The following is a 25246-nucleotide window of genomic DNA, read 5'->3' as shown; positions in this document are numbered from 1 at the left end:
AAATAATGAAGAAAAAGTTAATCGAGCATAAATGACGGTTTTGTTAAAACCATGTCTTTTCCTCTATCTTGACGAATGGTTAAAGATGCTTTTTTGGAGCATCCATACAAGTCAAATAAACCACACTAATCATATCAACTTCTGTCTTAAAAGAATTTGGTCTTTTTGGATTTATTCACTTCGACTTGCTTTCCAAATATTCCTCTAACTTGAAAATTTTAATTAAATTAATCCTAATTCATAAACACATTAATGAGGCATCTTTCCAAGTTAACAACTAGGATTCTTATGAATAATTAGATTTCCGCAATTCATGCATCCATCGTATTCCATGTATCAAAACGACGATGTATCCAAATCGTCGAATAAATTTTAACTCAATCGGCATCGTTGTTGCAACTTACTAGTTCAAATATGCTTATGGACACCATAACCTCTAATTTGTGAGGCTGGGAGAGTAAGGGATTATTCAAGCATTATACCCAGAAAAAGAAAATCAAAACCACATTACACTATTACAGTAACAGAGCGGACAATCAATCCAGAAGCTGATACTTGGACATTTCTTAACTACCAAAATTGAACAAATTCATGCCCTTGAGTTACGTTGTGACGTGGTTCGCGGTTAATTCAAGTTAGCCAGTTTACAAAAAGCCAAAGTCTTTTCCACAGCTTATGAATATATAAAGGTTAAGCAGTAAGTAAACAAAAAGCAAGCTTTTAGGTTGTTAGGGAGTAACCTTTTTCTCCCTTAGTGTATGCAAAGAGGAACCACATTCATCAATGAATCAACAACCTAGTATTTGATTACATGGTGGCGCAACCAAAGATCATAAACAACCATGTGAAATGCATCATACCTTATGGGTGGTGAATTCCACTGGAAGTGCTTCTGAACCTGGTAAAAGAATCACACATAAAATTCTCATCAATTGTTGCAGGTGCTTTTCTGTCTGAACTTCAATTTTAGTGAGAAAAATGACGAGAAAATAATGGAAAGGAAGGCTTCTTACCGTGACAGGTTCTTGTGTAGTGTAACAAAATCCAGACTACAGTCCAAGTCCAATTACTAGATGATGGGCTAAACTACTCAAGGATCAACTCCAGACTACAGTCCAAGCCTACGTTAGCAAGGACCTTCAAGCCCCTGTAGAATTAGAAGAGTTCAAGGAAGGAAAACCATTTCTCATTTCTCCTTCATCGACATGGGTTTCAAAGACCTAATTCATTTCCGGGCCCAATTGTGAAGCCCATGAGGATATGCCCGGAATTGAGTTTGACCACTATGAGCCCAATAATTGTAAAGTTACCTAGTGTTGCTCCTATAAAACCTGGGCTAACTCGTAGAATTACTAATTCTTAGTTTGCTTTCTTTTAATTAGGATCAGGCCCAATAAGCCATTAAAATGTAACCTTTGATAGCTTATCATCATTTCCAAACAAACCCATCATGCCAGACCCTTATCTACAAGCCTTGATAACTTATCAAGACCCATTCCCCTTACTTATCATAAAACTGTCGCCCATTCATCTTCTAGAAGGGATATTTGGACTGTTAATCAAGTTCAAGAGCCTTTCAAATCCATCTTTCATCTCCATTGTCAGATCAAAAGCTTCATCAATGGTCACCAATCAATGTCACCCATAAAAATGGATTTAGGATAATTTTTATTATTTTTGTTCCTGTTATTATTATTATTTTATTATCTATTCATGTTAGAACGAGGACTCTCCAAACCCTATAAAAGGAGGCCCTCCCCTCTTATTGTAATCATCAACTTTTCTTCTCTTTTATATAATACAACGAGAGATTGTTTTTGCAATAGTTGATTGCCTTGTGCCTTCGAAGCATCTTCTTCTTTAGTTCTTCTGAGTTCTTGTGAGAGATATCTTCACGCTCTTGTTTGCCTATTCATTACGATTAAGAGGGATGGTTAGAGTCGTATTATCGAGTTTGCCTTTTTATTGCGACTATGAGGGTTCGATAAGCCATATCCAACTATATCATCATCACACCAACTCCATCATCAACATCATCCATCCTTCATGCCACCTTCCATATCAAATCTAGGGTTTACATTAACACACAAACCTACCGTGATAAAATTTTAATTGTGTTTTTCTTAAAATCCGACCATCTGATTTCAAATCCATCTTCATCGTCTTTCTTATCTTTTCATCCTCTTTCAAACGAGCCATCATCCATCAAGATTATATCATAAACACCTTGGGCACCTATTACAAGGGAGATAAGAACATCTTTCTTTTATTACATACTTTATTCTTGTCTTTAATTCTTTATAATTTTTATTACCCTTATTTTTATTGTCTTAATCTCACCTCTTTGTTTAGTTTCCAGCAACTAAAAGCCTCTCAAAACCCTAATCTTTGCCACCACCTTCAAGTACACATTCCAAGTCATTCACTTCTTAATCGAATCTATAACTTTTCTAGGTTCGTTCCCTCAACGAGAGTAATATTCACATCACCTGTTGTTGTTTCTCCATCAATTAGTATCAAATTTGGGACGATTCTTGGGAAAAATCAAATAGTTTTGACTTATTCTCTAAGTATCAATCGTCGAAGTACCCCAACGTAGCTAGTTCACGAAAAATCATCGTTTCCAGGTTCATTTTGTATTCTTTTAATTTAGTTTCGTTTCCTTCTTGTTAGTTTGTTGTTTTTATTCATTAAAAGGTAAAAAAATCCATAAAAAACAAACGAAATAATTTGGAGCTGATTTTTTACAGGATCATACCACATACAAAGAAGGTTAAACAGTCCAAAATTCATCGTATTTCTCATCTTTTCATCCTCTTTCAAACAAGACATCATCCATCAAGATTATATCATTAACACCTTGGGCACCTCTATTACAAGGGAGATAAAAACATCTTTCTTTTATTACATACTTTATTCTTGTCTTTAATTCTTTATAATTTTTATTACCCTTATTTTTATTGTCTTAATCACACCTCTTTGTTTAATTTCCAGCAACTAAAAGCCTCTCAAAACCCTAATATTTTCCGCCACCTTCAAGTACACATTACAAGTCATTTGCTTCTTAATTGAATCTAGAACTTTCCTAGGTTTGTTCCCTCAACGAGAGTAATATTCACATCACCCGCTGTTGTTTCTCTATCAATTAGTATCAGATTTAGGATGATTCTTGGGAAGAATCAAATAGTTTTGACTTGTTCTCCAAGCATCAATCGCCGAAGTACCCCAACGGAGCTAGTTCGCGAAAAATCATCGTTTCCAGGTTCATTTTGTATTCTTTTAATTTAGTTTCGTTTCATTCTTGTTAGTTTGCTATTTTTATTCATTAAAAGGCAAAAAAATCCATAAAAAACAAACGAAAGAATTTGGAGCTGATTTTTTACATGGCCATACCTCATATAAAGCAGGTTAAACAGTCCAAACTTTATCCAAATAAAAGTTCATTCAATCCCTCAAATCGACCATTCAAGTTTATTCGACAGATTTGCACTGTTCACAATGTAAGAATTTTTCCAAAATTTTCCGTAAGGAATTTCGTGCTGAAAATTTCCATATCACAACTAGACTCACTGAGGAACATAAAAAAAATCAGAATATTTGGAGATCGAAAACCCCCTCATTGCTAAAGTTGATAAAGCGTTTTAGGTTTTGTTACGGGTTTGGAATTTTCCATAAAATTTTCTTTGACTCCTATTGCTTCTAGGTTTTTTGTTTTACCTTTTCTTGTTCCTTTACACCATCTAACACATTCTTTTCCTTGTGTTAGTATAATTCAAAGAGTTTGCATACTTCTTCTTCCTTTCATTCTCGTTCAATTGGAGTCTATTTTTCCTTGGCCTTTTAGAACTCCTATGTTTTCTTATATTCTTTTGTTAGCGATCAAACTCCGATGCGAATCGAAAGACTCTTGGAGATGAAAAGTTTTAAAGAGTACAAGATCGTATTTCTTGCCTCTCTTTGTGTTGATTCCTTGTAGTGACTTGTGAGTTTTTTTTTTTTTTCCACTTTAAATTTTTCTTTGAGTGTTGTGATTCTCAAGATGGAAAACAAAGTAAACATCAGCCAAACCCTTCAAGCTCTTTTGGTGTCAATGAAAGCCATGAGAGAACAATTTACTTAACTCAACAACACATTGCGACAACAACAACAACCACTGCAGATCAATCCACCGAGACAACCCAATGACAATCTGATGGCTCCTAGACGTGCCATACCTAGGTTTAAAATGTTGAAAATTTTTGCAAAACCAAAATTCACAATTCCATATTTAAATGGAGAATATGATTCGGACGACTACGTTGATTGGGAAGGGAAAGTTGATCTCATGTTCTCATACCATGAATGTCCTCTAAAAGAGCAGGTAGCACTCATAACCATGGAGTTCACAGGATACTCTCACACATGGTGGATGCAGACACGAAGAGCAATTCAAGATCATCGAATCCATAATATTGTCTCATGGGAACCATTGAAGAATGCTATGTGAAGTTGTTTTCTTTCGACAAACTATACAAGGAAAATGAAACAACGACTTCACCGACTTCGACAAGGAAGAAATTCAATTGAAGACTACTACAAGGAGATGCAGTCCTTGTTAAACATAGCAAACATAAATGAAGATGAAGAAGATACAATCTCAAGATTTGTTAGCAGCTTAAACACAAATATAAACGATCTTCTTGAGATACATGGATATATAAACCTTGAAGAGTGTCATAACAATCGAAGCACAACTTCAAAGAAATTTCTAAATCCGAGAAAACTACCAAGGTACTTCATCTTTTTTCTTTGGTAATTCATCCAAACCCTCTTCATCTTCTACCCCTTATTTTGTCTCAAAAGATATGGTTAAAAACCTAAAAAGTCCCACGATACTAAAACCTCTTGCTTCAAGTGAAAATGTTATGGTCATATCAGTCGCGATTGTCTGAACATGAGAATAATGGTAATCCAAGAAAAGAATGATGAATTAACGGATATCGAAACAGATTGTCTGAGGCTTTGGAAAACAATGAGCCAAATCACTCAGATAGTGATGAATTTGACGTATATTGTATGGTTGTAAGGTAAAATTTGAGTATACAAACAGTTGATGACTTAGATATTCAATGAACAAACATCTTCCACATAAGATGTCAAATTAAAGAGAAAGTATACTCATTGATCATTGACAATGGAAGTTGTGTCAAAGTGATAAGTAGTTACTTGGTGGACACACTTAATTTGCCTTGTCAAATACATCCAAAGTCATATTATTTACACTGGCTCACTGAGAATGCCGAGTTGAAGATCACGAAACAATGCCTAGTTAGTTTAAAAATGACCAAGTATTGCGATGATGTTTGGTGTGATATACTCCCAATGCAAGCCTCTCGCATCCTTTGGACGACCATGATAATATGATAATAATGTTACTTTGGTAAAGCAAACAAATACTTCTTTATTATTAAATGTAAGCCTTACACGCTTAATCCAATGCATCCAAAGGACATCATGCAAGATCAAAACAAAATTCGTGAGGAGATTGGGAAATTAAAGAAATAGGCAAAACAAAATCAGGTCACAACCCATAAAAGCCAAAAAAATGACCCACGGGAGGTGAGTGAACCCACTTGTGAGAAAAAAAAGAGTGTCTCAAAACATTTATGCGAGAGCAAAATACCTGAGAGAAACATTTTCCCAAACCAGTTCTTGCATCCTCATCCGTTTCAAAGACACCATCGTTTCAATTTCGACTAACCACACACATTTGCCTAATGTGTTTGTTTCTCTTTTGCGGATTTCACATATATATTAAGCGATCCACCAGATTAGCTTACCACCTAAAAGAGGAATATAACACCAAATTGATTTCATTTTGGGATCCACTATTCTAAACCGACCAGCATATCATTGTAATCTTGAAGAAATCAAGCAGTTGGAATGAAAAATCGAAGCATTACTACAAAAAGGTCACATCCTGGAGAGCCTTAGCCCTTGTGCCATTCCAGTGATTCCCGTGCCAAAGAAAGATGGCACATTCCGAATGTGTGTAGATTGCAGATTGATAAACCGCATAACAATCAAATATAGGCACCCTATTTCACGCCTTGATAATATGTTAGACGAATTTCATGGATCTTGCATCTTCACAAAGATTGACTTGAAAAACGGGTACCATTAAATCATAATGAAAGAAGGTGATAAACGAAAGACAAATTTTAAGACAAAGTTCAGACTCTACAAATGGTTTATCGTGCCTTTTGGACTCACGAATGCACCTAGCACCTTTATGAGGGTTAATGAACCATGTCTTGAAGAACTTCATAGGTAAGTTTGTTGTTGTTTACTTTGATGACATTCTTATCTACTCATCTTCTCTTGAATCTCATATTTGGCACGTTTGATCAGTCTTCTAAGTTTTTTCGACAAGAACATTTTATTCACTAACATGGATAAGTGTGTGTTTTGTGATAAGTTTAAGTTTTATAGTTAGTGCACAGGGAATCCATGTCGACGAAAAAGATCAAAGCCATACAAGAATGGCCCACACCATCTTCCATCTCTAAGGTAAGATATTTTCATGGTTTAGTGAGGTTTTATCGATGTTTCGTCAAAGACTTTTCAACCATTGTTGCACATTTGACGGAAATTATCAAGAAATCGATTGGATTCAAATAGGGTACATAACAACAAAAAGCCTTCAACTTGTTAAAAGGTAAGTTATGTTCAACAACTATCCTTCGTCTTCCCGATTTTTCTAACACGTTGGAGTTAGAATGTAATGCTTCAGAAATATGCATAGGTGTAGTACTCATGCAAGAAAAACAACCTATCACTTACTTTAGCGAAAAGTTGAAAGGTGCACAATTGAATTACTCCACCTATGACAAAGAGCTCCTTGCTCTTATTCGTGCACTCGAAGTTTGGCAACATTATCTTCTTCCTAAATAGTTTGTCATACACACAAACCACTAATCATTGAAGTGATTAAACGGCCAAAGTAAGTTGAGTAAAAGACATGCTCGATGGGTTGAATTTATTGAATCTTTCCCTTATGTGATTAAGTACAAACAAGGGAAAGATAACATTATAGTTAATGCATTATCTTGAAGGTACACACTTATTACACAAATGCATGATACTATTTTGGGTTTTAAACATATTAAAAATACAGATTTCTCTGAAATATACAACCATTGTTCTAAAGGTACTTTTAACAAGTTTTATTTTGCAGATGGTTTTCTTTTTCGAATGAACAGATTGTATATACCACAAGGATCATTGTGAGAATTTCGTCTATAAGTCTCATTTAGGAGGACTAATTGGACACTTTGGTGTTAATAAAACACTTGACATGATCCAAGAACATTTTTTCTGGCCACACATGCTAAAAATCGTAGAAAAGGTATGTGCTTCATGCATTACATGTAAACAAGCAAAATCCAAGGTAAATCTCAATGGGCTCTACACATCATTTCCCATATCTTCTTCTCCTTGGACTAATCTTTCTATAGATTTTATTTTGGGCTTACCTCGAACCAAGAAAGGTCGAGATAGTATTTTTATGATTGTTGATAGATTTTCCAAGATAGCGCATTTTATCCCATGTCACAAAACCGATGATGTAATACACATCACAAATTTATTCTTCCTAGATATAGTACGACTTCATGGCATACCTTGTACCATTGTGTCCAATCGAGACACAAAATTCATAAGTTACTTTTGGAAATTATAATGGGGTAAGATAGGTACGAAATTCCTTTACTCCACTACTTATCATCCATAAAACAATCGACAAACTGAGGTAATAAACCAAATTATTGGTTCTCTTTTACGTACCGTGGTAGGTAAGAACACTCAAAATTGGGTAGAATGTTTACCCTTTGTTGAATTTGTTTATAACCGATCCATTCATTCCACAACAGGTTATTCTCCCTTTGAATTGGTTTATGGATTTAATCCACTAATGCCTTTGGATCTTATTCCATTGCCATTAGAATAGACCACTAGCTTGGACGGTGAGCAAAAAGCAAAATTTGTTAAGGACCTCCAATACAAGGCAAAACAGAGAATGGAGAAAACTCATGAAGCTGTGGCAAATAAGGTAAACAAAGCCAGGTGCCACCTCACCTTTGACCCTGGCGATTGGGTCTGTGTTCACATGCGGAAAGAATGATTTCACAAAAAAAAAGTCAAAACTAGACTCACAAGGCGATGGACCATTCCAAGTACTAGAACGAATTAATGACAATGTATATCACCTTGATCTTCCAGGTGAGTATAATATGAGTGCTTCCTTTAATGTTGTTGATTTGTCTCCTTTTGATGTTTTAGATTCGTGGATGAATCCTTTTCAGAATAAGGGAAATGATACATGCACCACACACCCAAAGGATGAGCTTACATTAACTCCAGGCCCAATTACTAGAGGATGGGCTAAACTACTCAAGGATCAACTCCAGACTACATTCCAAGCCTACGTCAGTAAGGACCTTTAAGCCCTTATAGAATTAGAAGAGTTCAAGGAATGAAAACCATTTCTCATTTCTCCTTCATCAACATGGGTTTCAAAGACCCAAGTCATTTATGGGCCTAATTATGAAGCCCATGAGGATATGTCTGAAATTGAGTTTGAATCACCATGAGCTCGATATTTGTAAAGTTACTCAGTGTTGCTCCTATAAAACCTGGGCTAACTCATAGAATTAGTAATTTTTAGTTTGCTTTCTTTTATTTAGGATCAGGCCCAATAAGTCATTGAAATGTAACCTTTGATAGCTTATCATCATTTCCAAACAAGCCCATCACGCCAGGCCCCTGTCTACAAACCTTGATAACTTATCAAGACTCATTCCCCTTACTTATCATAAGCCATGCTGCCCATTCATCTTCTAGAAGGGAGATCTGGACCGTTCATCAAGTTCAAGAGCCCTTCAAAGCCATCTTTCATCTCCACCGTCAAATCAAAAGCTTCATCAATGGTCACCAATCAATTCCACCCATAAGCATGGATTTAGGATAATTTTTATTATTTTTGTTGTTGTTTTTATTATTATGTTATTGTCTATTCATGTTATAGCGAGGACTCTCCAATCCCTATATAAGGAGGCATTCCCCTCTCATTGTAATCATCAACTTTTTTTTCTATTTGATACAATACAACGAGAGATCGTTTTTTCAAGAGTTGATTGCCTTATGCCTTTGAAGCATCTTCTTCTTTAGTTCTTCTGAGCTCTTGAGAGAGATTTTCACACTCAAGTTTGCCTATTCATTGCGATTAGGAGGGCTGATTAGAGTCGTATTATTGAGTTTGCTTTTTCATTGCAACTAAGAGGGTTTGATAAGCCATATCCAACTATATCATCATCACGCCAACTCCATCATCAACATCATCCATCATTCACTCCACCTTCCACATCAAAATCTAAGGTTTGCGTTAACACACAAACCTACAGGGGTAAATTTTTAATTGCGTTTTTCTCACAATCCGACCATCCGATTTCAAATCCGTCTCCATCGTTTTTCTCATCTTTTCATCCTCTTTCAAACGAGCCATCATCCATCAAGATAAGATCACAAACACCTTGGGCGCCTATTACAAGGGAGATAAGAACATCTTTATTTTATTACATATTTTATTTGTCTTTAATTCTTTATAGTTTTTATTGCCCTTATTTTTATTGTCTTGATCTCACCTCTTTGTTTAGTTTCCAGCAACTAAAAGCCTCTCAAAACCCTAATCTTTACCGCCACCTTCAAGTACCCATTTCAAGCCATTTGCTTCTTCATCGAGTCTAGAACTTTCCTAGGTTTATTCCCTCGTCGAGAACAACATTCACATCACCCACTGTCGCTTCTCTATCAACATCATTCTTCCGAAGGACAACAACAAATTTTTGACAATTAAGAATGTCACTGAATGGCAGGTCATAATAGTTGGATAGTATTACTACAAGAAAACAAACCAGGTAGGTTAAGGGAAACATTTCAATCACTCTCTCTCTCTCTTGATAAAATGTGGCAATCCTACTGTCTTCGGTTCTATGAAGAAAAAAAGTTAAAGCACATATTCCACACTAGATCCTAGTGTTTCCAAAAGATATGATACAATCAAGGTAGAGCCGTAGAGTAGTAATAAGTCTTACGTCCAGAACTATAGGACAACAAAATCTAGGTGTATTTTCACTGGTTATTGAACTAGATAATAAGGAAAAGTATTTTTATGACAGCCTTGAGCACCAACAATTTCGGATTATGCCGGAAAGCTAAGTTCAGCACAATCACATTTAATAGAGATAATCCCGAGTTTTTATGTTAACGGAAATTTTTGGAAAATGCTTGGGTGCCAAGCTTTAGGAGCAAACCATCATTTTATCTGTACATGTATATTCTAATTTGTCTTTACAAATTTGAGTACGAAATTTACTCAACTTTTAGGCAGGCAGCCTAGTCCTAATAACTTGGTAATCCATTCCACACCCATCATCCAGCAAGCAATAAGCAACTATTAGAATGCAGATGTCTAAATCCCCCCATCACTGTAGCGGCCACAAGAAGTAGAGATCCCTTACCAGGAACACATCCATAATGGATTGAATCAGTTATGCGGGCACTATTGACCTGAGAACCACCAGGGCAAATGCAAAATTTAGTTCTGTAAAACCTCTTCTGGTACACTAAATGTCCGGTAGCCCTGCTTATTCTATCATTCCAAATGTCAAGTTCAGTATCGTTCTCCTACACACGAGCCAGTATAACTCTAATCTTCGAGTTCCTATGACCAGCCCAAAAACCATGCGTTGTCCTACCAAATAAGCTTCTAATGAGCATGAAGCTAGGTGCTGTTTTAGGAAACAACAATGCGTTGAAAAGGGGGTTATATTTTACCTATTTTCGACATCATTTCCACCAGCAGGAAGAGCAAATGGCTGTAAATCTTGAGGGAGAGCAACATCTTTATGGGGAATGAAACCAACATCATAGCTGGGAGAACATACAACACGAATGGCATTCTTTACGAGAAAGGGAACTCCTTCAGTTGCCCGAACACCGACATCATGACAAATAACAAAGAAATGATCGGCACCTAGAGTTCTATTCCAGTAAGGATATTTAGTTGTTAGACTATCAACATAATTCTGAACAATTGTTGTCATATTTTCATACGAAGTGCCCTGCATTAATTGTTGTAAGTTGTTACAGCCACCACATTATCTAATTTATTTAGTTCTAACAATGAACGAATGAATAAACAAACAAATTGTTTTCTTGGTTTACCTTGCCGCGCATTTTGTGACTGGAAATTGGGACATGTAATTCCTGCATAATTCTTAGAAATCCAGGACAAACTGACAAGCTTAACTCAATTAAAAACCTACATAGCATGAAATGAGAGATAGTACAATATAAAACTTCAATGATTCAAAAATCAGCTAGACTACCGAGCTTGAAGAATATCAAGGAACCATAGATATTAACACTTACTATAGTAAATGTCTCTGCATTTAAACTAAAACACCTATTGAAGAATTCAAATTAACCAAGAATTATGTCACGGAGTATAACTGAGCAATTATAATGAAATAGAATTATCAAAAATCAATTAGAAAATCAAGAGTAAAGGAAGGGAAATTATAGACAACACGATAATAAATAATAACATTCTCATACTTTATGCACATAAAAAATTATCATGTTCCCAATTTTTAAATTAATTCATATATAAATTTGACCTATAAACAAGAACAGACGCAGGATTTTATGTTAGGAAGGGCGAACTTAAACTTAAGGGCAGGGATAGACCGAGGGGAGCGAGGCGGGTGGGGGCAGTCGCCCCCTGAAAATTTAAAATTACCATATATTTTTAATTTTTTCTATGTATTGAAATTCTGTTTCACCCCCTAGAATTTTAGTTCGACTCCCCTGGAATTTTACTTCATCCCCCTAACATAAAATTCTAGGGGCGAAACAGATTTTAAATAGGAAATACATAAAAAATTAAAATATATAGTAATTTTAAATTTTTAAGATAAGCGACTGTCTCCACCTGCCCGGTCCAACCCTGCCTATAAATGACGATGATATGTTGAATAAACAAATAGCAAGACATATGATAATACAACAATTCATGCAAAAAAATATTCTTCTCATTTTTCTTTTCAAGTCATGAAGTATGATTACATTAAAGAAATTAGCCAAAAAAAAATTAAAAAAAGACTTTACTCATAATAAAAAATTAAGTCATCGAAATATAAATTTATCTATAGTTAAATGATTAAAATATAAATTTATTAGAAAAATCAACCTTCATTTAATATTTAATGGCACAATGCCTCAATTATTATATCTTATTAATAATAGAGTATTTAAAAAAATTGTAAGTAAATAACATGATACAAACATGTAAGATATATTAAAAAGTAATTAAAAAAAGTGAAATGGGGTAGAATATTAATATCGTTTGTGGTGTTAAAAGGAATTTATAATATATCTTTTCAAAAAATATATTTTATTTTTTTATTTCATTTTATTTTTATCAATTACAACTACTTAGCATAAGTGCATAACATATGTTTTTGAAGACTTAAATTTGAATGGTAGACTTACGTAGAGATTATAGACAGAAAAGCCCAATGGGCCTTTGAGTCCATTACAAAAAACTTTTGGCAAACCTTAAAAGTTCTTTAACGGTAGAAAGTTTCACCCAACGGTCGACAAAGGAATTAAAATTCGAAAATTTCCCTCTCCAAATCCATCAAAAAATCCGACGCATTGATTTTTTTCCTTCTTTTCTGTCAATCTTGCTCTTTACAGGTTTCACAAAAGGATAATCCAAGAAAATATCAAAAAAATTCTCGCAAACCAAACACTGCCAAAGCTTTGATTTCCCAATGGATAATTCCCACTTAAACGCCTTTCTCCAAAACCCGGAAACCTTTTCCCCCTATTCCTCTATTACCAGGGGTTTTGATTCAGGAAAATGCGATCTTGCCTTGAATCAAGATAACCCTAGCTCCGCCATGGATGAAGGTGAAGAAGAATCTTTTGCTGATTTGATGCTTTGTGACTCTAATTCAAGGCTGATCCCATCTGGGTTTTCCAAATCTAATTGCACGGGTGAGTAAAATTTCTTGATTTTTTTTCTTGTTAAGCTAATAACTATTTAATTAATAATAAATTTCTGTGAAAGAAGGAAATTAAAATTCATGTTCTTGATATGTTTTCCAAAAAGGAAGGCTTTTGGTGATTTAATTATACATGGATTTTTTTAAATCTTTTTAAGCATATGAAGCATTTAGGAAGTGTATGAAAAATAATACAAAAAGAAGAGAGAACAAAAGATCAATTATGTTCAACCTTTTTTGAGTTGATTTTATCATTTATAACTGGTTTCTTAATGGTGTATAATTCAACCGAGGAAGAAATATTTTTTCTGATTTCATATGGTTTGCAGATGAAATTGTGATGTTTATAAATGCTGGGGGAGAGGCTTTATACGAAGCAGATTCTAGCATGAAATTACTGGGGGATACTTACTTTGAAGGAGGAGATGTTATGCGGACCAATGAGCCTATAACTGAGGCTGGAGATTGTCCATTCATTTATTGGTCTGCAAGAATTGGGAGTTTCTCGTACCAGTTCAACAATCTTCCTCCTGGGGACTATATTGTTGATCTTCATTTTGCAGAGATCATAAACACAAATGGACCTAAAGGAATGAGGGTATTCAATGCCTATATGCAAGAAAGAGAAGGCAAGTTATATAGCAAAATTACTCAGTTTGCATTGTGATTTTTCACTGTCTAGAAATGTTAAAATTTTGCTGTCAATGTGACAGGTACTGTCAGATTTTGATATCTTCTCAGTTGTTGGAGCCAATAAACCATTGCAAGTTGTTGATTTGAGGGTATCAGTAAAGGAGGATGGCCTAATTGCATTAAGGTTCGAAGGCGTTAGTGGAAGTCCAATGGTCTGTGGGATTTGTGTAAGGAAAGCACAAAATACTCCAGGTGCAGTAATTTGTGTTTCAATTATTTGATTCGTTTCCAATTTTAACTTTGGATCATGTTAGAACAACCCCTTATTTTGAAACCTTGCTTCCAATCCAAGTACAGTTACTCAGGGATCACAAGAATACCTTAAGTGCAACAGTTGTGCTGCTGAAATAGAACTTTCCTCAGCTCAGGTTAGGGTTTATTTAGCTGTGATTAGATGTTTTCTGTAGCTCAACTTGTTGCTTATGTAGACTTTTACTTTGGCCTTGCAGATGAAACTTGTGCGAACAAAAGCTACAGATAAATATGAGAAGAAGATACAAGAGCTCACTACACAGTGTCAACTCAAGACTCATGAATGCCATGAGGCTTGGATGTCGTTGACGGCAGCAAATGAGCAGCTGGAGAAAGTTAGGATGCAACTTGACAACAAGATCTTCCAAACACGCACGCTAGGTAACTATCATGTATATTTTCGAAGTTTGAATGAGTACATTCTTTAAATTGAGCAGATGAAGAACTGTTAAGCTACTAACTAAAGAAAGAACTCTTTTACAGTGATTCTGATAGAATATGCTTTTCTCAGGTTTTAATGATGACAGCAAATGCATTTCTTCCATAAGTAGTTTTACAAAATTTAATTCTTGCTAAATTGTTGTTTGTTCCTTGTGTTCTTGAATGTTTGAAGCATTCGAGTGGGTTTGTGGGTAATAGTCTGAATTCTGATTTGATCACAAATGCTGATGGAAAGGCCCGTGCAATGGTGGTTCGTCTAGATTGTGTTTGGTGCTTAAATTATACATGTAGAGGGGTAGCATTACTTGCTCCTTTTAAACTCAACAAATATTCTCTTGTCAGATGAAACTGTGGGGAAACAAGCCGAAAATCTGAAAAATATTACTAGCAGTTATGACCTTCATAAGAAACATTGGGAAGCAGCAATCAATAATTTACAAGAGAAAATAAAGGTAAAAAAAGTTGTCTTTTCAATATTGTCTTACTTTGTGATGATTTCACTTCCTTTTCTTGTTGTGAGATTATTTATTTTAATGCATTTTCTTATTGATCATTCTGCAGATAATGAAAAGAGAACATGCTCAGCTCTCTCATGAGGCACATGCATGCGTAGAGTCAATACCCGAATTGAACAAAATGGTCACTGGGGTTCAGGCACTGGGTAGGGTCTAATTCAACTGGTTAGTTTGAGTTTGAGTTTACATTTTTACATCCACATGGGCTCACAGAATGAGTTTGCAGTTCTACAGTGTGAGGATCTCAAAGTAAAGTATAGTGAGGAGCAAGCAAAGCGAAAGGATCTCTATAATCAGATTCAGGACACTAAAGGCAAGGTTTTTCTCCCTTCTTAAGTAGTTTATTAATGCAGCTTTTACAATTTATCATCAAAGAATACAGGGGAAAACACTTGTTACACTATCTATTTAATTTCAGGTAATATAAGAGTCTTCTGCCGCTGCCGTCCTCTTAGTAAACAGGAGATATCAGCTGGTTTCGGTCAGGTTGTAGATTTCGATGCAGCAAAAGATGGAGACCTTGGCATTCTGACAGGTGCCTCTACCAAAAAGACTTTCAAGTTTGACCGAGTTTACACACCGAAAGACAATCAAGGTAACGGTTTCCTGTCATGCTATGCACTAACCCCAATATCGACATGTGAAATACTGTAAGATGCTGATTTAGCTAGTGTTTGTTTTGGCATAACAGTCGATGTTTTTGCGGATGCATTACCACTGGTGACATCAGTGTTAGATGGCTACAATGTCTGTATTTTTGCTTATGGGCAAACGGGAACGGGAAAGACATTTACAATGGAAGGCACTGAACAGAACAGGGGAGTCAATTATAGAACTCTTAAGCAGTTGTTTCAAATTGCTAAGGAAAGGATCGACAGTTTTATATACAACATATCTGTTAGTGTTCTTGAAGTTTATAATGAACAAATTAGAGATTTGTTATCTACATCACCGACATCAAAGAGGTGAGACGGCTATACTCCCTATTTCATTCTTAATTCACTTTTGACATACCGTATTCAAATGCTAAACGGTGATTCATTGGTTTGGTTGATAGGTTGGAGATAAAGCAATCTGCTGAAGGGTTTCATCATGTTCCAGGTATTGTACAAGCCCAAGTTGAAAACATTAAGGAAGTTTGGGATGTATTGCAAATTGGAAGCAATTCTAGAGCTGTTGGATCAAACAATGTGAATGAGCATAGCAGCCGATCCCACTGGTATCAGGACCCCTGTTTTTCTTTTTCAGTGCTTTAAATTGAAAGAAGATCTTTCAAGTTTTTTGTCTTTTCTATCTCATTAATAACAACGAAGAGAATTTTCTTTTACTTTTTGTGCAGCATGCTTTGTGTAATGGTAAAATCAAAAAACTTGATGACTGGAGAGTGCACAAAGAGCAAGCTTTGGCTTGTCGATTTGGCAGGCAGTGAGAGGCTTGCAAAAACTGACGCACAAGGTGAACGACTCAAGGAGGCTCAAAATATCAACAAATCCCTTTCAGCTCTTGGGGACGTCATATATGCTCTAGCAACAAAAAGTAGCCACATTCCATACAGGTCCATTGATTGTCTACCTTAACTACATAGCCCGTTTCCCTTTCATTCTTTTGTATGACATCTTTCATTCTGTTTCAGGAATTCGAAGTTGACACATTTACTTCAAGATTCTTTAGGTAAATCTGGGGGATTCATACTCTAGCTGTTTATTCGATTTCTTAATGGCAATAGATTTTGGATATATCTATTTATTGATACTAACAGTAGCTATTATTTATCAGGAGGTGACTCTAAGACACTGATGTTTGTACAAATTAGTCCTTCAGAGACGGACTTAAACGAAACCTTGAGCTCCTTGAATTTCGCAACTCGAGTTCGAGGAGTTGAGTTGGGTCCTGCTAAGAGGCAAGTCGATACAAGTGAGCTCCAGAAGATGAAAACAATGGTACTTCTTGATAAGTTTTTGCTTCCATCACTACTACTTATATTATAAGATCAATCAACTAACTTGACTGCAACTACTTTTAAATTCTTACAAAGCTTGAAAGAGCAAGGCAGGAATCAAGATCGAAAGACGAATCGTTAAGAAAATTAGAAGAGAGCTTACAGAACCTAGAGAATAAGGCCAAAGGTAGAGACCAGGTTTACAAAACACTGCAAGAGAAGATCAAAGAACTTGAAGGTCAATTGGAACTGAAAACTAGCATGCACAACCAGTCAGAGAAGCAGCTCTCACAACTTTCAGATAGATTGAAAGGGAAAGAAGAGGTTTACACCGCTTTGCAACAAAAGGTTGCCATCATTTTAAACTATTATATAATTCACACATGCCAATTGTTGTTGTCAATACTAACTATAATCTATTATCTGGTAAAGGCTAAAGAATTGGAGGCCAAGCTTAAAGATCGGCAACAGTCAGATTCGACTAGTTACCAGCAAAAGGTTACAATAAATGGAATCTTCTTTTTTTATTTGTTCTTTTCTTCTTCTTGCTTCTTGCTTTTGACATGAAGTAATTTGATTCAAAACAGGTTAAAGATCTCGAAAACAAGATGAAAGAGCGAGTACAAGAATCCGAGTCCCATTCACTTGCCCTTGTACTCAAGGTTGCTAATATTTTAGTAATGTTGGTTTATATATATATAGGAAAACAGAAAGCTTAACATTTTATGTCTCTTTTCCAGATTAAGGAGCTTGAGAGAAAGCTGAAAGAGCAAGAAGAAAACAAAGAATCCATTTTGCGTCATCAAAAGGTCATCTACATATATGTAGCATACCTCTATTTTCACTCACTATTTGTCTGGCATATATTAATTCTCTTATTATCTGAAACCATACTCTAACGGACGATTTCCAAATGGTGACAGTACATTTACTTTTCTCATAAGAAATTTACTGGACAATTGCCTTTGCATGTGATATCTTAAATTTGATAGTTTTGTAGCAGATTAAGGAGCTGGAAGCTAGACTGAAGGAGCAAGAACAACAGTTGCAAGGTGCACTAGCTCGCGACTTTTCCAATGCGATAATGGCCAGTCCTAGTGTAGGAAAATGCAGAAGAGAGGATGAGTCGATGAATGAAGCTGAACCTCATATCCTGAGGAGTTCAAACTCAACAAGTAGCCGTCCATTGAGCCGTGGGTCCAAACATCCAAGAGTTAGTGATTTAATCCATGAGACAAGAAGGAAAAGGTACTCTAGAAGTGGTGAAACAGAGAACAACAATATGGTTATACCTGCTTCTTTGGCAGATAAAAGGGCAAGAAAAATCTGATCCGCCTAAGGTTGCAAGGGTTGTGAAAACAGCAAAACCAGGTAGCATAGCTGCTGCTCAGGGACGTGGAACCTTGGGTCACAAAAAGGTCATGAATAGAGCTCAGGTCCAAGCAGCAATGGAGATAGATACTAAGAAAAAGATTTGGTCTAGATAAGTCAAGCCAGGAAAAAAGGATTTATATGTAACTTCTACAATAGCATACACTTCATTAATCTTTAAATGTTATTTCTAGTTTGTTTCAGATCTTTAAAGATGTTGTATATCTTTACCAATATCCATACTCGAACAAACAACGAATGATTAATTGAATATTAGTTTCAGTTTATTTTCTTAAAATGGATTAATAAATATAATAAATTAATTATTTGTTATTATCAAATAAGAAATCTATATTTTTTAAGGAAATATAACAAACTCGTTTTAAATAATGACAAAATATAACCAACACTTCTTAAATAATAACAAATAAAATCCATATGTTTATAATTCATTTTTATACCAAATATTTATTAATTTTATTTATTATTGTTTTCTAATCAAATAGAGAAATATAAAAATTAATTACATATTACTACTTAAATTAAGAATTTATATTTCTTAAGTTAAATTCAAATCTAAATAATTTTTAAAACAATATCATTACAGAGAGTGATAAATCATAAGCATTTTTATTCTTTTTTTAATTTATTATCCTATAGATTCGATTAATGTTAACAATAGGTCAAAAATCACATTTAATCCTATAAGTCATAAGCGACCTCAAGCAAAATATTATGACTATCAAAATTGAATAAAAAGTTTGTGATATGAAATAACTTTAACACATTTCATGACATAATACTTTTGTCTCACAATATCTTGCTAGAATATAAGACATGAAAATATCACTCTTATATAAGTCATAAATTGGTCTCTAACAATTTATTTGAACATGACCCTACTTTTTTCAATCTCTCGTTGAGTGCCCAAAGATATCTCTTGTAATAAGAGAGATAAAACTCATTTTAATCACTCACATCTTATTGTATGATTCTTATTATGTTTAAGTGCAATCTTTATAATTGTTTGATTAAAGATAATGTTTAACTACGTCAAAACACAATATTACTTATGTTGAGAACTATAACAATTTTAAGTCCAAGGATTTAATGACACAATTCTTGGATACTACCTTATGAATTTAATCATGTATCAATATCAAAATAAGTAGTTCCAATATTTATTCTGAATAAATACATATATATTTGATTTGTATCTCTTACTCTTATTCTTTTATGAATATCAGTCAAGTTTTACGATAATCTTAATTTATTATTTTTTCGCAACAGTAAGTGGATAAAGAGATTTAAAAAATCAATAATATAATTCAAAGATATTATTATTTAATAAACACGTAAATTACGCTGATTTTTTTACAATAATGCAGTTAGAAAATTTTTTTTGCTTAAATAGGGCACTCTCAAAATTATTTCTTCAAATAAAGTGATTTGTACAGTACACCCCAAAGACGCATTGCAGTCCATTTGACTTTAATATAAATTTGGGTTTTCATATTCCAACTTTTATTTAAATTTTAATCATTATATAAAAAATGGGGAAGGCTAAAATTGGGGGAGGGGGAGATACGCATTGTGGTCCGGGGGAGGAGGGAGTCGCATGGTGTTTCATGCGATCGCATGGTGTTTCATGCGACCTTGGGGAAACGTGGAAAGTCCAGTGTGACTTCGATGTGTACTGCAACATTCACCACATTTGAATAAATAGTCTCTTGGGTACCCTATTCAAATAATTTTTTTAGACTGAGTTATTGTAAAAAATCACCCCGTAAATTATGGTAATAATATATCTATATATATTAATCAAAATGATAAGCTCATAAAATAGGTCTAGAAAATTATCAGTACCATGTAAAACTCAAATCTAGAACACTAAAAACCTAAGGTGCTCAATCTTGCTATTGAGTTTATAAAAAGGAAAACCAATCAAAGCACAATATGATTAGTTAAAAAGCTTAAAAAGGAAGTAAAGAAATGGACAAAAAAGAAAACTATAAATGAAATGATGAGAGGGGGTTGATGAAAGGTGTGGGATATGAGGGATGTCGGATTTTGAATCCCAACGCTAACAGCCCAGTGACTGGCAAAATGCCAAAACACAGTGACGAGACCAAAATATTTATCTCGTTTCAGTGGGGGCCAAGTTAACGCAGCATCTCCCATCTCATCTGCCCCCACCCCTTTGTTGCCACTCGCAACACAACAAAAACAACTCTACATGCAATGAATTAACGATGCTGACATATGTATGTCACTATCATACTTCCAACACATACAATTCCGGATTCTTTCTCAAGGTGACATGTATCTTAAGTTCGACGGAACAGAAAGTCTGATCGGTTCGATCTTCCGGTCCAGATCATATATGATTCATGAGCTTCTTGCATGTTTCGGTTAGCTGTAAAAACGACAGTTAGAAGACAATAAGGACATAACATCACACTTCACCAACTAGACCCTATGATCACGTTAATCACGCTCCTTCATGTTCTTCATCGGTTTTCTTCTTTACCCAGCCAGTTCTTTTGCCGTCTACATGCCATAAGTTGGTTATTTAATGTGTTTATTTAATAGAGAAATCAAAACCAGAAGAGAATAAAACAAATGGGTAAATGATTGAGGAAATATATATGTACCGGTAGGGGAAAGCAGAAACATTGTGTTAAAAGGCAAAAACGAGTAGGTTTTGGTGGCTTTAGGGAGCAAATCATGGGCTTGTTTAGGTTAAACATAAGTCTATAAAGTTTTGCACATGTTAAAAAAGCGAAGAGGGTCGACAGCTATAATTACACATATATTTTACAGCTTTCTGCGGTGCTGTAGCACAAAAGATGACAAAGGGTACACAAAATGGTGGCCTTTTCTTCTGATTAAGCAGTAAAATTTAAGCAAATATAATAAGTCAGCCGTAGTTAATTTGATAAACAGAAATATGGGTTGGATAATTCAACATTATTTAAAAAAACATATTATATTGTGTAAAGTTAGTTAACTATGCATTTATATTTTAATATATAAATTATTTTTTTAATATATGATTCATTTTTAATATATATATATATAGATATATTGAGCTTTAGTGCAAAATTATGTTCTTACTAGGTTTCTAGTTCAAATATATTAATAATTATTTTATATTATATAAAGATAAAATAAATATGCACGAACCAATTTACCTCAGTAGTTAAATGAATCGTTAATGTTTCTAGAGGTTACATGTTCAAGCACCAATGGCTGCTGTAGGGTGATTGAGCATTCATTGTCAAATGATCGAGAATATTTAGAACATATACTCTTTTGTAATAACCTTAGTTTAATAAAAAAAAGATAATTTAAGTATAAAATATTTTAAAATGAAGAACTCTAAATTATAATTTTAAAAAATTGATTTAGATCAAAGTGGTTCAATATTTCAATCAAAATGTAAAAAAATGTTTAAATTATTATTGCTTTTATTCAAAATGTATTCATAACTTCTAGTATTAATAAAATAAAATAATATTATGTTATGTTATAATAAATTAATTAACAAATAAACATTTTATATTTCCTTATCATTGATTGTAATATCTTCCACTAGAATATTCATTTTTCCTTATTGATTTTCTTTAATATTATTTTTTTAAAAATAATAAATTAATTAGTGTTATTTATAATGATAAATTTCAATTTTAATCTATATATAATGTTAATAATTTAAGTGAGAATTAATCTAAAAATTAAATTATAATATGATATTATCCCTATCATACTTTTTAAAAAAATAAGTATTATAACTATTAAATAATTTAAAGTTTTATTCACATAAAATAAGTATATTTATTATATTAATATTTTAAATAATTTTTTTGTATAACCACCGGTATCTTATCTATTGATCGATTAATCTGGATCGGGTATAGAAAAGGCAAAGGCGACCCTTCAATTCAGTTTACTTCATTCACAACTTCCAATATTCGTACATCTGACATTGCTTAATGGATCTTATAATAATTAATGTAAAGTTATCATATTAATCATGAATATCCATATTTTTAGTGAACTTACGGATAAGTTAAAAGTGGTTAATAAAAAAAGGGGAAAGGCAATTTAAGGGGAAAAAGCAAACAGAATCATAATGTAATTATACTGCCGATGCGTAGCAAGTAGCAAGGAGAAGAGCAGCTCACTCCCGGAGAAAAGAAAGGAGAAAGAAAGGCTAAACGAAGCGTTTCACACAAAAGAAAGAAACCCTAATAAGCTTTACTTGTCTTGGCCTTGCCCCTCTCTCAATTCAAATTGTTTCGACAATCTTTTTCATTCAACAACACTTTTTCGGACACCACCAAATCTGCGACTAATTATTGCCCTTAAGCCATCGACACTGATCAAGAAGAAAACTCTTAACACTGCAAATGGAGTCTAGGTCGCCAACAGCTACTCCCTACGGCCGTGGTGTATGTTTCATATATACATTCGATGACAATCTTCAGTAGCCTCAGCTCAGAGCCTCATTTCCCTGATAGGCAGAGATCGAAACACAGTGAGTCACTGACTCAACATAAAACAAATCAAACATCTGCCACTATCTATCTTTCCACTTTTAATAAATACTCCTGTGTTCTTATCACAGATCCCAAAGTTCTCAATACAAACAGTTCCCAATCGACCATAAGAGAAAAAACAAATATGTCGAGATATTTGTGTTTATATATATATATATATATATATATATATAAAGAACAAATCTATATGTATACATATAGTCATAGTAGAGCCAACTATAGCTTTCACTTTCATCTAAATTTCTGCTTCTGGCTTCTGCATATAATCTTTTGTAGAAACATGCAAAACCAAACTGCAGATTCATCAAAAGCTACACCTTAAAACACAATAAAAAGACTTCTAAATAGTAAAGTGATCAATAGTGCCAAACATTTTATTAAAATAAATAATAAAAAGAAAAAAAAATTAAACATTAGTTTTTCTCAACGTTTACATGTTGCTTTTTATGTTAACGAAACATTTTAAACAGACAATAAACTAAAAATGGGTGTTTTTAGAAATGTTACTACCGTGTACCTCTTCTTTCCTTTTTTTCATATATTCCCTTTAAGGTGGTGTACCTTTTTTGATCGTCTTTTTAGGGAAACGTGCTGTAATGATGCAAATCATTCCATGCTTGAACCCCATTCCAGTTGCTTGTTGTTGTGTTATCATTGCCATTGCCGCTAGTGGTTGGAGTCGGAGTTACCGGCGCATAAGAATTCCCAAAGAACCATTCCGTGGCAGTTTCATTGCTCGTACCTTTCCTTTGATTCCCAGCTGCTGATATTTCAGCTTTCGAAATCTCCAGATTCTGGAACAAAATGGGTTGAAGCCTTTCTGCTTCGTTAATCTCAACTGGAACGGAAGAAACAGTGGCGCTGTTTTCCTTTTGATTCTCTCCACCGAGAAGCATAACCAATCTTTGTTGCTGCAACTTCCAATGTAAATCTTGGTTTATGGAACTTAGAGACTCAATTGAAGAAGCAAGGCCACTACTAACATTCAACGAACCCATCTCCTGAATGCACTCCTGAAGATATGGATATTGTTAAACCTCATCAAAGATGTGGAGTTACCAGCTGGATCGAGACTGTAAGAAGGGCTACTAGTGTTATCTCCAAATGAAAAAAACTGGTTATAAATACCAGCAGCCGGTGAGGGATCAAGTCTAGGAAACGACAACCCGCCGAGCTGAAAATCCATGGCAGGAGAAAGGCCATGAAAGAACTTCAATCCACCCATCTCCGAAGACGAGTCCTTGGAGTCACCCGAAAGCCTCGAAGATGACTTTAGCTTATTGTTCTTACGGCAACCGCCACCGATCGGAACGTTACGCAGAGCTCCACCTTTGGTCCAGTACCTCCTACAGGTCTTGCAAAAATGCCTGGGTTGGCTGAGGCTGTAGTTGTTGTAGTAGCAGAATTTGGTGTTGGGAGAGTCGCATCGTGGACACTTTGGGGCCGCTTGCTGGTCTTGTGGCTGCCTTGTTGAACCTGTTTTCCGGTTGCCACTGCATTGGTTTTCCTCCTTGGTAGCAGCTGGTTTTGCAGTGGGATTATCATGAGACATCATGGAAACCAGAAGAACAAAAATGATACTGTGGGGTTGTTTGCTTCAAGGGCTTTCTTTTTTGTTACAGTTTCCTTTGGCAAAGGTAAAGATGGCCAATTGATTGAATTCATGCATGGGGAAGACGATGTAGAGAGAGAGAGAAATGGAGGCTTGTGATATTCATCAAAGAAGGGTTTGGGGGGTGATGGCAGGGTTTTTTTGTTTGAGGGGTTGGATCTGGTGGAGATTGGAATAAATAGAGAGTTGATGAAAGACAGAGAAGGAAAGAAGGAAGAGAAAACTAGACCTCACTTGAATAACAAGCGGACAAAGAAACCATATCATCTGAAGCTACTTCTGGCAGGGCAGAGACGACAGAGATGAGCAATGAAGCAAATTTCGGATACATTGAAATATATAATTTAACTCTCATTTTTCAAATTGTATATTTCTAATAACAGAACCTGTACGGGAACTTCTTTGACCGAAAATTTTGTTCAAAGTAAATCCTGCAATATATATTGTAATGTTTGTATGATATTTGAGTTTAATAGTACTTGTATGACAATAAATTTTATTATGAATTACTTTTAGGATGGATCAATGGGTTGTAGAGATAATTTTTTTATTTTATATAATTTAATTATGTTTTATATTTTATACTGATAATTTGTTTTCAATCTTTGGATTAAAAAAATAATAAACAAATGACTGTTTTTTTATTTCAATAACTAATGGTACGAGAATATTAACTCAATTTATTACTTACAAATTATCATCAAAATGTTTTTGTAATATTCCAAAATATGGGCTAGTGACTAAAATATAAA

At 34.5% G+C, this 25246-nt stretch overlaps 1 protein-coding gene and 2 pseudogenes across 1 annotated transcript; 1 reads left to right on the top strand and 2 right to left on the bottom strand.

The window, feature by feature from the left end:
* Positions 1–678: 678 nt before the first annotated feature.
* LOC120138219 lies at positions 679–11310 on the bottom strand (annotated as a pseudogene).
* Positions 11311–12786: 1476 nt separating this feature from the next.
* On the top strand, positions 12787–18446 carry LOC120138047 (kinesin-like protein KIN-14R). The gene is given in 20 exon segments (XM_039153656.1): positions 12787–13101; positions 13439–13732; positions 13818–13994; positions 14100–14170; positions 14252–14435; positions 14838–14947; positions 15057–15156; positions 15237–15323; positions 15429–15605; positions 15702–15975; positions 16068–16229; positions 16350–16565; positions 16644–16681; positions 16787–16950; positions 17046–17297; positions 17382–17447; positions 17537–17611; positions 17690–17758; positions 17953–18270; positions 18272–18446. Coding segments are annotated over 20 exon segments (3225 nt in total). The 5' UTR covers positions 12787–12875; the 3' UTR covers positions 18437–18446.
* A 4786-nt stretch (positions 18447–23232) lies between these two features.
* LOC120138154 lies at positions 23233–24802 on the bottom strand (annotated as a pseudogene).
* Between the last annotated feature and the right edge of the window lie 444 nt (positions 24803–25246).

The sequence above is a fragment of the Hibiscus syriacus genome, unplaced genomic scaffold, assembly GCF_006381635.1.
Source record: "Hibiscus syriacus cultivar Baekdansim isolate YM2019G1 unplaced genomic scaffold, ASM638163v2 tig00110678_pilon, whole genome shotgun sequence".
NCBI classification, from domain to species: Eukaryota; Viridiplantae; Streptophyta; class Magnoliopsida; order Malvales; family Malvaceae; genus Hibiscus; species Hibiscus syriacus.
Note: the sequence above shows the minus strand (reverse complement) of the source record. Positions and strands in the feature narration are given on the sequence as shown.